General features: G+C 41.1%; 1 protein-coding gene across 3 annotated transcripts in view; it reads right to left on the bottom strand.

Moving 5' to 3' along the window:
* Positions 1-13205, bottom strand: part of lrp6 (low density lipoprotein receptor-related protein 6) — a 95433-nt gene that overhangs the window by 16916 nt on the left and 65312 nt on the right. For 2 of the 3 annotated variants that reach the window (XM_042335090.1, XM_042335091.1), the window contains exons 8-12: positions 6034-6250; positions 4521-4810; positions 3078-3304; positions 1294-1478; positions 235-561 (exon numbers count right to left, since the gene is read on the bottom strand). In XM_042335090.1, coding sequence (XP_042191024.1) covers positions 235-561; positions 1294-1478; positions 3078-3304; positions 4521-4810; positions 6034-6250 — 1246 coding nt within the window. Of the gene's footprint in view, positions 1-234; positions 562-1293; positions 1479-3077; positions 3305-4520; positions 4811-6033; positions 6251-9204; positions 9400-13205 lie in introns of those variants that run through there. The other variant, XM_042335092.1, reaches the window with a different exon arrangement.

The raw sequence follows: 13205 nt of genomic DNA, 5'->3' as shown, positions 1-13205 counted from the left end.
TGTCTTTTCAACTCCCCCACCCCCACAACAACGTGAGCAACTCTGCCTCTGCCACAAGGAAACAGAGCAATGGAGCAGATGATGGCATTGCCAAAGGATGTGTGGTCTTACTGATGCTGCGTGTGTTGGGGGTCCATTGCAGAGCAACTGTGTGCCGCCCTTTGAATACTGAACCAAAGCTCAATATTGAACTAAAGAGCCCCCTCCCGCTCAAAAAGTAGTAACAATTCTTACGGCTGCAGGTTTTGTTGTCTGTGTTCAGATAGAAGTGAGCAGGGCATCCACAAACATAGCCAACATTTGGCACGGCCAAGCACAAGTGAGAGCAATGCCCATTGCTTGAGGCGCACTCATTCCAGCCACCTTGCCTGGAAGAATGGAACACAAGGATATCCATAACATAATCCAAATGGCCCTGAATGATTGTGCGATTCTGGCCACTGGTTTTGTTTGCCCGTTCAATGCTTCGCCGGCTCCAGTCTGTCCAATAAATGTAATCCTGGTACTGGGTCAATCCGAAAGGATGAGGCAAATCATCTGCAATAACTTCACGGTCAAGACCTACAAGATAAACAAACAGCATTGTAATTGTGTTTAGACACATTATTCAAGTCAAATTATTGCAGTATAATATTTGATAATACTGTAGCAGTAGTAGTACATAGTTTATTGTTGTGTTCATGTGTCCAATCCACCTGCTGCATGGATTAGACACGTGAACAGTAAATTATGTACCGCTTAACTTTTACGACAACAACAACTTGCACTTATATAGCGTGCTCGCAGGGTAGCGACTCAGAGCACTTAACAGTGGCGGAGCCTGACTCCGGGCCAGGGGAGAGGGGAGGTGGCCGTAAGCATGGTCAAAGAGGAAGGTTTTCAGGCGGGAGTTGAAAAAGGGAGCGATTGAGGGAGAGTGTTCCAGAGTTTCAGGGCACAGTGGTTAAAAGTGTGACCTCCGATAATAAGGTGGAGGGTGCAAGGGACGAGAAGGAGGCTGGTGCCAATCGAGCAGAGGCGCCGGCTGGTAGATTGGGGAGTGAGGAGGTCGGAGAGGTAGGGAGGTGCCAAAGAGTGAAGGGATTTGAACATGAGCGTCAGGATCTTGAAGTCAATCCTTTATACTTACAAAGCACATCTTAAGAAACAATTTTAGAAGAAGCTTCCTATTAAGGTTAACATTGCCAGTAAAAAGAGAACAAAACGCAAACAAAAAGGCCACGCTGAATTCAAGAAAGTTTGCCTCTGCCTCTCTTCCCCAAGAAAATCCAAAAAAAGCAGATGCAAACTTACCCAACATATTTGAGGATTCAATCAGACTCGTATCCAAGTCTGTCCAGTAAAGCCTTCGCTCTGCATAGTCAATAGTTAGTCCATTTGCTCTGCCAACGTTTGGCACCAAGGTGATGCGTCCAGTCCCATCCATGGCAGCTCTGTCTATTTTTGGTTTGCCACCCCATTCAGTCCAATACATGAAACTACCATTTATAATAAAAAAATACACAAACACACGTTAGAGAAACTGCTCTGCAAAAAAATTCAAATGGTTCAGATTCTCCCAGTATGAAATTATTCCAGGGCTATGCTGAGATACAGAATAATAATCCTTGCATTTGATAATAGCATCTTTCTTGTCAGATGGATGCCTCAAAGTGCTTAACAGAATTTACTGCAAGATTTAGTGACTTTATTTAGTCGGCAAACATGCCAGCCAATTTAACAGTGTCCCACAAAAGGCCTTGAAGTGAATGACCAATTTTATTAGAGGATTGTTGGCCAAGGCAGAAAGAAAAACTCCCTTCTCTTTTCAAACAGTGTTATGGGATCTCCAGTCTCCAAATGAACAGGTAGTTGTTGGTTTAAAGTCTCATCCGAAAGATGGCACCTCCAACGACACAGAACTTTCCTAAACTGCACTGGAGTGTCAGCCTTGACCGCAAGTTCAAAGTCTTAACTAAGTTCCAAGTCCAAACAAAGCTCACAATCTTCTGACTTGGAGGCGAGAGTGCTAACAATTGAAACAAAACGGAACAATGTGGGTTCAAGACTGCAGGCCGAGTTCTTGCCACATCATTGAACGAGGTCACTAACAGATGCCAGGTGCTTTTACACAGGGAATGAGGAAAACAAATATAATTTGTTTAAAAAACAGTAGTTGTCCTGTGTTACCACCTGATATTTATGAATGTTTCTCAGCGGCTGTCTTCAGAGAAACTTTAGTAAAAATATGAATATGAAAAATAAATACGCCCAACCAGCCTCGAATTGTGTGCAGCACGTGAAGTCCAAGGTGGACATAACGTTCAGAAGTTATCGTTATTTATTCAATTCTTCAGGTTCTTCACAATCCTCAACCAGTTGTAGTAGTGTTAACATTCTCTGCTCCCCCCCCCCACCCTAAGATCAGTGTCTTGCTGGGGCTCTGTGCTAAGGTTTGGTTTGGGCACCTACATTTTACTAGACGATACTAAATACTACCTGCTTAATCTGGTGTCAAATCACATGATTGTGAAAATGCATGTTGATTTACCTCAGATCAGGAAAATCTGAAATCCTTACATTTATCACTGCATCTGATATTCCTGCCTGGCTCAGAGCCCTGTGTAATTGGACGGGTTGCATGGTCCCTAACGCCGCCCCTGCACTAGGTATTCTTACACACGTCTGCAGACCACATCCCCGCCCGAAAATGCATCTTTTCAAGATAGAAAGTCCTTGTTTATCTCGTCTCTGTATAGATCATCCTGCTAACACGAGCCAGCCTCTCATCTGGATATTAAAGATATTTAGAAAATCAGGGAATTCTCTCAGTGCTTTGGCCAATCATCAAATTCACAATAAACACACACAAGCTTGTCATTAATCCCAGTTTTTTTCCTCACCAGCGGTTACCTGCACAACAGTCGATCACTAGACTTCAGAGTAATTTATTGGGCAACATTGAGATGTTTCAACATGATGAGATGCTTATCAAGTGCTATTATAATACCACATTAAAAAAAAGGAACAATTTAGGCTACAAAGGACAACATTCTAAGGACAAGAAAATGTTTTACTTAATACCCCTGTAAACATACCCTTCAGCAGGATCCAGTGCCAATGCTCTGGGACTGTCCAGGTCCTTCCACACCAGCACTTGCCTGTGCTGTCCATCCAACCTTGCAACTTCAATACGATTGGTTCCAGTGTCAGCCCAGTACAGGTTCTTTCCCAGCCAGTCCACTGCCATACCTTCCGGGTAATCGAGTCCGAACTCTACAACATGCTCCAGAGCACTGCCATTCATGAACGCCCTGCTAATGGTCTGCAATGCAAAACACACATGTGCTGTATATGTGCTAATACACCTTCAGGAGGAGAAAGATGACAGACCGAAAAACATTTTTAAAAAAAAACACACTTGACTCTTGCTCTTACTGATTAAGGTTATGATGACAGAGATAGTTTTGCTTTCCCGCTTTAAACTTGCTTATGGTGTTCACTGCAGAAAATGATTATCTGCTTGTCTCTGATGAAAAAGAGAGATCTCTGAAGTCCTAGTGGGTAAAGCCATCACCTTCTGTGGCACTAATCTTTACAGAATCAAAAGGTCAAGGGTTTGATTCCTGACACAGAAGTCAAGGTACAGTAATTGATCTCAATATTCCTGGCTGTTTTGGAGGGGGGAGGGGGGAGCCGAGAAGGGAAAGAGGAAATAAGATAAGATCCCTGCTGCTGACTGAATTTCTACTGCTGGAAAGTGGCCTTGTGTGAACATCGGATGAAAATGCTGGGCTCTAATGTGATGCAATGGGCAATCAAGTAACTGTTGGCCACTACTATCCAGCCTCATACACAAAGAACAGCCTTCGCAATTAATCTGCTCTTTCAGGAAACAGAGAGGGGGAGAAAATTGGAAACAAAAAGAAAATACAACAGACAAAAGAATATATTTAAATGTTAAATATAGCTGATGCACTTTGCTCATAACTCTCCCCACCTTTTCCAAGGAATCATGATTTCAATAAGAATTTGGGAGCTAGTTTGGGTGGGGAGGGGAGAGAGAGGAGGAAGGGGGCTGATTCAGATGGAAAGGGTTAATTTGTGGCTAGGTAAATCTGGTTAAGTTTATGTTGCAGAAACAGGGTGAAACAAAAATGAAAAAAGAGCTTTCTAATTAAAACACTGCATACAGCAGTCTGTAATTTAACCATTTTATGGCACCGAGAATTGTTCTGTGGTCATTTTAGATCAGCAGCAAAATAAAATCACTCATCATCGTCCCCCAAATAATTTATCTTCTCTCTGACCACCCTTTCATTTATAGAATATTTTATGGGTGGGGAGAGAGGGGGAAAACGCATACAAGCAGTAGACTAGTTTTGTGCCTGTCCTTCTTTCTGCGCTACAAAGTACACGTTGCTCTTGATACTTAAGACTGCAATTTACTATTCCAGCAGCATCCTGCGGGAGCCCATTAACTCTGGCAGCTCAGAGACACAGAGATAACAGAGAAGCAGCAGCAGCCAGGCTTTTCATACCTTCAGGCTAATATCCGTCCAGTAAATCCGGTTGTCAGTCACATCGAAATCCAGAGCAGAGGCTTCCTTTACCCCAGTTAGTGGAATAGCCACATTGTTGTTGTTCGTTTCTAGTGAGATCCTTCTGATGTCTGCTCTCCGAGAGAAGAGGAGGAAAGCTTCTGGTACAATGCATGTTTTCATGTCTCTGATGAGCTCCAAGCCTATTGGGCAGGCACATCGCACGCCTTGAGGCCTGTACAAGCACAGATGACTGCATCCACCATTATCATCTGCACAAGGATTGGTACCTGAAGAAGCAACAAACACAATTTTTTTTAACAAAAAGCAACACTTAGTTGCAATGATTCCTTCCAGTGACAGCAGAATATAGATTTTTGAGACTGTAATGAAAAGATGTGCCCAATAAATATTCAGCACAAGATTTCAACAGCAGGCTAGTCTCCATTATCTGATAAATCCCCTGCGATTCTCAAAATCATTAAACTTTAAAAATCCATACAACTGCTTTTTACTCGAGCACAAGTCTTATCCTGTAAGTGCAATGACAGGACGCTCTTCCCACAGTACGGGCCAAATCCGACAGAACAAATGTCAAGCTCTTCATAGCAGCAGCTTGGATTTAAATGGATTTCTTTCTAGGAAAGCAGCCTCTTGGGTCAACAAGTAGCATTAGAATTGATGGATTAACAATTTTTTTCCTCAGGTTCCCAACTCCTTTTGGACTCCAAACCGTAATTGAGCGAGTTCAGCTCAGATATTTCTACACTCAGCAATGCTACATGACTACCAGAAGGTGTGGTTAAACAAGTGGAGGAAAGGGGGCTGAATCCCTCTCTACCCAATTTAACTAATTCCAAAGACATGTTACCTATTCAACTACTAGACTCTGATTATTCCCCACGAGAACGGCTCACCTCCCAAGCCTCAAGGACTTTGGCATACCTCAGACACCCCCTCCTTACCCCTGCACACCTCACCAAAACTGGAAGTGTAAATATTTATCTCTTACGAGTATATGACAACAGCAATTTCACATTTATAGGCAGTTTTCATATCAGGAGGATATCTCAAAGCACTTACAGAACTAACTGGGAGTTTGAGCTGGGGGTAGGGGAACTTAGGAAGTTGTGGGGTGGGGAGGGGGGGGAGAAAGAGAGGGTGAGGCAGAGGGAATCCACAATAGAGTTACAGAAAGCAGGGATGAAAGACCCCCTATTATCTATCTATTTTGATAATCGATTGGGTAGTCTCTACCTATTACTTAAATTACTCAATCCAAACTTTCCTTAAAAAAGCTATTTAAACTGTGAAGTTGGGTGAAGGTAGATATTTGGAGCCCGTACATATGAAACACTAACTGCTGGGCTAACGAGAGACATTCTTCGTCATAATGATCTAACACGTAGCGTAGTTCTAGTAAAATACCTTTTGCATAGTATGAACATAAGATAAGAAGTGAAAACTCTTTAAAAATAAATGCGCAAGGTTGGTAAGTGACAGCATTGTTTACCCAAGATCCGATGGACACCTGTGGCTTTTAGGCCCATCAAATCAGGGAGCTGGTCGATGATGATCTCTCGTTCAGCAGATCTCTTTTGGACTCTCTCAATGCTCCGTCGCTGCCAATCTGTCCAGTAAATGTAGTCACCCAAAAGAGTGAAACCAAATATGTGAGGTAACTTGTCTTCAACCAGGACATGTCTGCCGGTGCCATCACAATTCATTACCTGTTAGACAAAAACACACACAAAAAGTCACAATGTCCATTCAACTATAGAACAGTTAATAACAAGGAAAAGGTAGAATTAAGTCAAGCTTGGACTGAATATTGGATTTTCCCCAAGTTGCAAGTAACATTTAATAGAGTCTCAAATAACTTTATCCACGTTTACCTGAAAAACAATTTTCTCTCTCTCGCCCTCTCTCTTTCACAACAAATAAAGGAATGACCAGGTTGGCAAGATACAGGGATGAGACAGCAACCAACTCTATTTCCTCTTTTCACTTATGGGAACCTGCTTTCAACACGCAAGTTTCTAAAATCCTGCAGTGGTAGCAAAGATGCAGCAATGGGAAAAACTTTTCTTCAAGAAACACAAGAATGGAGAGATAAGAAACTAAATAAATGTCAAAATGTCCTCCTTTAATTCAAGTCGTTTTGGGATTCATTGTACGATGCATTCAATTACCATTGACATAATAAGTCAACCTGCAGTGAGCTCCATTCTTGGCACTGAATGTATTGATACCAGATTCTTCTAAGAAAAAAAATTGCACACAAACAAAAGTACTTTTTGTACGAGTCTCTCAATTTGGTGGCTTAGATTGTTCAGTCCATTACTGCTGGCACTTCACTCTGGAGTGAGCTGGAGCTCAAGTTTGGAAATGCAGAGTGTTTCCATTGTTCGAGAGGCCATAGCATAAACATATTACTGTATATGCTGTTAATGAAATTATGGTGCCAATACTAACAGCTACAGTGGTGGGGAAAACTGGGAGCCCCATACACACCACTAGGAAGCTGAGAACAAGTCTCAGGTTTCCCCCACAGTGAATTACCAACTCAAATCTGCCATCAAGCCAGGCCACTCAGCACAGGGAAGAGAGAGAATAAAATAAAAATAGCCTTTTGGCAGACTCAGCAACAAGCAGACACACGCACAGCACAAATTAACACGGGACTCGAAATCTCATCCAACAGACCTTCAAACCAGGCAACAGAAAAACATGCACAGGAGCAGCAGGGGATGTTTTGTTTCTCTGAGAATAGATTTTAAGGCACAGAACTCACTCTGCATCTGGTTATTGTACATCTGATCTGAGATTGCCTGATGCTGATGAGGAAAGCGTTTAAAATTCTCAAAAATGAACACTCAGTTTGAAAAGTTACAAACAAGTTAATTAATTCCAGCCTAGAAAAAAAATAGAATCCATTTCCCAAAAAGAACTATGCAAGGAAAGGGTTAAAGAAAATCTTGCAATGGTTCTAAGGTTCACACACAAAAAAATACCCTGTAAAAGCTTTGATATATAATCAGCTGCACTGTTTCAATGATATGCTCTCTGTACACTTAATGACATGCAGCTGCTAGTTGAAGTAAACAGTGTACACATGTCAGCCACATTCCTCTTACACATTCATTCACAGTATTGCAGCCATTAATGATGCAATATTTGCACTTTTATTTAAGGCCAACCCAATTGTATGTCAACTTTTTCAAAGCAGAACAAATTGAAATGTACAAAGCTACAAGTACTCCTAAGGGTCACGCAAGAATGAGTTTTTGGCTCAACATCTGTCACCCTCATTAAATCCTTGAGTGTTTTTTTATAAAAATCCTACACACGATTCAGTAGATGAACCGACTGAAGAGAATACAGTCCAAATACGGTAGCTTGCCCAATGAAAAAGCTGACAATGCGTGGTACAATATTTAACACACCCCAGTGAACATAAATCAATGTATTTTACATTCCCCACCACTGGCCCGGCTCCCTTTGATGCATTTGTTCTTATTTTTGATTCTCTCTCTTTTCCTCACCCCCATCCAACCTTTCATTTCAATGCTATGCATAAATCTCCAGCTGAGGAGGCAAGGAGATTAGTGGCCTGGACCCAGACTGGTGAGATTGCCAATCCTCTCCACTCACTCTGCTTTGCATTCCTTCGGTCCCAAATGGCAAGTCAAAGATCAACAAATGGTGTTTGGAGGGGAAATGGCAAATCCAAATCGTACAGCTCCACTGCAAAGTTCAGTGTACACACACTACTTCATTGCCAGAAGTACCTCATAACCATTTCCAGGATAAAATCATTAGCTTTTTTTTTCAAAAAATTAGTCATTAGACAGTAAAACGCAATTATTTTTAAAAAGCATTTTCCTTCTCCCACTAATCTGCCATTCTCATGTGTGCATAGAATGTAATTTAATAGATATTATGTTGTGATGTCACGATTCAAATGTTTACAGGTTATGTTAAAGAGCAGCCTTAAAACTGGTTTGGATTAAAACGGATGCAATCTGAATTCCCCCCATTCCCAAAATGTGCAAGTTATAGCACTATATATCCTCGTAGTGTATTTACTGTCAAGTATTTTGGCCTCATTATGTATAAACATTGGACACTTTTTACAGAAAGAAACAAACACTGAAAAGCCAAATGGGAGCCAAATTTGCAAAAAAAAAGTTAATTCTGTTATTGTCAACGTGGACTGTGTTTCTTTCAATTATGGCAAAACAGAGAAGCCACTCCAAGCAGTTCCTGATTATATACATTTTCACTCAATTGTAACATTTAATCACGGTCATTGTGTATGAAGCAAAATCACACGAGAATCCTGCCAACACTCTCTCTACCTTCTCCTACTCAACATGCTCCATGAAAATCTTGTAAACTGAGGCTTCTCTTTCCTTAAGGCAACCATTAACATTGGTTTAGCTGGTAACATTTTAAGCACAGTCTTAGACTGCACACAGGAAATCCAGAATTTTCATTACAATATATTGCCAATAGAGATCACTGAAGAAACTGCTCCATTTAAAAAAATCTGCAACAGACAGACACACACACACAGACAGCCAGACACACACACACATACACACACACGCACACAGACAGTCACACATGGATACAACGTTTCTATTCCCATTCCTCCTCTCCTGAATTATTCTTGACCAACCTCATTTCAGCTCGGTCATTCCTTTAAAATGGACTCGTCTCTTCTCCCACCCATTGCTCCCCCCTCCTCCATGCAAACCACACTGAGGTGTAGGTTTCACATTCTGAGGCTATCTAACATTTGAATCAAGAATGTCTACAGCAGGAAACAGCTGTGACTGCACTGCAATCACCACCTTGCCAGACATACTCCAGCAGCCCTGCAAAGATAATACAGACACAACAAATAAGACATTGTACATGACGCAGATAATTGAACGTTTGCAATGCATTCGCTCAGACTGTTGCTCGTGCTGCATTGTCTCAATCTTAATACTTCCAGGGATAAACCAGTTACCCAAAGAACTACACGTTACCAACAGCAGGAGTTACCGCAGTCGCTGAGATGATCAAGTTATTGAAAACTGAGCCAACTATTTCCTATTGCAGATTTTATCCCTACAATTCATCAAAGCAAAGGAGAAAGGACCACAGAAGCTCTCAGAAATCATCCTAATAAATTAAGCAAAAGTACCAATCCTCCAGTACGATCTTAATTAGTAAAATCAGTTTGATTCTTTCCAAAGAAAACATTGATCTTAGCAGGGACTCAAGCATATTAGGAATACATACGTGTTGATTTTAACTCGGATTCAGACTTGGAATGGATCCAAATTAGTTTAACCATGTAGAGGATGATCAGGATATAAAAGCACTCATCTTACGAAATAAAATTCCAAGTGGGTTAAAGCTAAAAAGCTAATTGGGGCATGAAACATTGAACGCTACAATGCAACTAGAAAGGCTGTAGAATTCTTTACAATAAATATAGGTGTCAATTCACATGACTCACACTTGATGGGACTACAGGAAAATTGAACCAAGCTGTAAATCCATTTGAACAGTCACCGCTCATGGCTCCACTAGACACCATCTGTTCAAACTTTAACTGGCCTTACGATGTTTAAATGTTTAATAAGGAAGTTGCTCAAAACAACCGAGTCCTTGAAGGAATATCAAGAGTTAGAGTTGAGAAGATGAAAGATTAGCAAATCCAGTTATTAGTAAGGAAGAAAATCAGTTAAAGGATCTAAGAAAAGAGATTGTGGGATGTGAGCAGACAATTCTGGGTGGGGCAAGAAATCCAAGTATGACTCTTCATGCATCACAGAGACCAGACAGAAAGCAGACCTGGCATTCAAGAGTAGCTGAAACTAAGTAGAAGTGAAAGACTGTTCTCATCAGAAATCTAATACCGTAGACCAAAAAGATGGAGTTCTTGATTCCCGACATAGCATTTCCAATCCTCCTGGAGGAGATGCAGTTAAATAACAAAAGGTTAGGGTAACGCAGTAGTTCAGTGGAATGGAAGTAGAAAGCACACCAATATGAGGTGATGGGATGTATCTGCATTTCTAATCTTAGCCATGCTACAGAACTGCTGTGTGGAGGATTGGCATTTTCCAAAGGAGGAAGGAAAACTAGAGAGAATTACTCTGGACTGCGCTTCCATCAGATCCATTCACAAAAGTAATAGCAAAGGAAAAGTGACATAAGAGTCCTGTAGCTCAGTGGTTAGAGCACTCGCCTCGCAAGCAAGAGTTCTGGGTTCGATTCCCAGCAGGGCGAAACCTTGGGCAAGTTTCCATACTCCACATGCTTGATAATAATCCCTCAAGAAAAAAAACAATAATAATTTGGTCACTCAATCAATGACAGTTTGTGGAACACTGCTATGCGCAATTGGCTGCCACGTTTCGCCCACAAAATATACAGTCAATTACGTACTATATTCTGGGAAGCGCTTTAAGACGTCTAGAAGATGTGAAAAGCACGATATCACATGCAAGGATTATTATTATATTACTGGCACCACATATTGGCCTCGCAACTTGATTATAAGTCTATCTCCCAGAACCGCATGAAATTAAACATTTCTTGCCATTTTCCAGTATTAATCAGTAGTCAATCAGAGGCTATTATTAGCAGACACAACTGGCTTTGTACAGGACCATATATAAAAAGTTGGATGATGCTGGGTTTAAAGGGTGAATTGATAATATGTACAATGCATATAATATTTTTCAATATTTCTAGATATGTGCTAATTGAACTGAATGGGTCTTGTCCTCACCCATGTCTGCAAATCCCTCCTCTGCACCCCCCTATCTATTTGACCTCCTCTCTCCTCAAAACAGTGCCCGTTGCCTTCGCTCCACCGAGTCTGGCCTCCTCCTTCTCCCCCGAGTCCTCCGCTCCACCCTCGATGGCCGTGACTTCAGCCACTATGCCCCGAGGCTCTGGAACTCCCTTCCTCACTCCCTTCACCTCCCTCCCTCGCTTCCTATTTTCAGGTCTTTGCTGAAGACCGTTCTTTTCGACCGCGCCTTCCTACCCCTCCCCCTGGCTCGGCCCCGGGATCTGTTACTGTGAAGCGCTCTGAGACGCCATCCGGCTATATAAATCCAAGTTGTTGTTGTTGTCTTGATAGTCGGTAACTTCTGATGATAACAATGAATCAAATATCCACACTGCCATACGTCAAGGACATTTGTAGGCCACATATACCTAAAAAAACAGTCACTTCACAGTAAATTTTATGCAGCGCTTTGAGGCACTTCGATAACATGAGAAGGCGCTGTATCAAATGCAAGAGTATTATAATTCTTTCCTATCCCAATTTACCTTGAGGGAGGGAATCCTGAATCTTTTGTGTTCAGTGACTTTCATATTACCCAAAGCCTCCAGAAAATATTTCTGAAGTCTACCATCCATTTGTGTCACTTTCTATACCTAAGGCCGATACTCATTGACTGTCAAAATATTTGTATTGCAGGACCTCAATACTCATACCAATGCGAAACCTTCCTCTGGAGAACACATATGATTCCAGCGCTATCATTTGAAGGTTTTTGGGGACCCCTAAAACAAGTTCAGACGTTACCCACCCAAACTCACTTTGTCACCTTCATCTTTCTCCAATGTAATTGTATATGCAACCAGGTTGTGCAATTAACACCGAGTCTTAGAACTGAAATGAGGAATGGGTAAGATTTTTTTTAAAAAAACTCCAGCAGCCCCAATGTAATCTTACACAAATCCAAATTTGTACCAATTAATATATGGGTAATTATTAATAAATGGTAAATCTTGCTAGCTTTATTTAAAAACAGTAAATATAAAAATAACACAAAATACTGCAGATGCTGGAAATCTGAAAACGAAAACAGAAGTCGCTGGGAACACTCAGCAAGTCAGGCAGCATCTATGGAGAAAGGAAAGTTATGACAAAGGGCCGTGGACCTGAAACATTGACTCACTTTCCTTTCTCCATAGATGCTGCCTGACTTGTTGAGCGTTCCCAGCGACCTCTGTTTTGGGTTTTAATAAATATAAGCATGTTGAACTCAGAATTTGCTAGCAGTGGTTCAGCACACACTACAGACACCATCTATTAATTTAAGTCTAGACTTAACTTCTTTTCCTCCACCAATCAGCACAATATACGGTATGGAACATAATCTAATCAGAAACATGAGACCTGAATAGAAGCTGTAATCACAGGCATCCAGATAAAGAGTGTGTCTTGACTCCGAATTTCAATTATTTTTAGTGGAATTGTACGCAAGGAGCACTTTTCCAACAGGAATATATAATAAAGTCACTTACTGTAACATTTATAATGGTGCTAAGAGCAAGGGATATAAAAAACAGCTGCAACACGGGAATCCAATGGTAATTTTATATAATTTCAAAAATACAGCTGTTGCACAATTAGACATGCAATTCAACATCTTTTCTTCGGGTAACAAGTGTGTAGCGTTTGTCAAATCATGCCTAAACAGAGTGCTTCATAAACCCTACATATTGTCTTGCACAATTCAGTAGTCCATATTCAGATTTTAAAATCAATCAAACTGCTGATGAATCTCAAGGCTCAACAAAATATTTTAAAAAATCCAACAGCTCAAATGGAAAAAAACTTTTCCAAATCAACTGTGACGTAAAAGGGGATAGGGCATA

The sequence above is a fragment of the Callorhinchus milii genome, unplaced genomic scaffold, assembly GCF_018977255.1.
Source record: "Callorhinchus milii isolate IMCB2004 unplaced genomic scaffold, IMCB_Cmil_1.0 Scaffold5, whole genome shotgun sequence".
NCBI lineage: Eukaryota > Metazoa > Chordata > Chondrichthyes > Chimaeriformes > Callorhinchidae > Callorhinchus > Callorhinchus milii.
The sequence above is the reverse complement of the archived record's forward strand: the minus strand, read 5'-3'. Positions and strand labels throughout refer to the sequence as shown.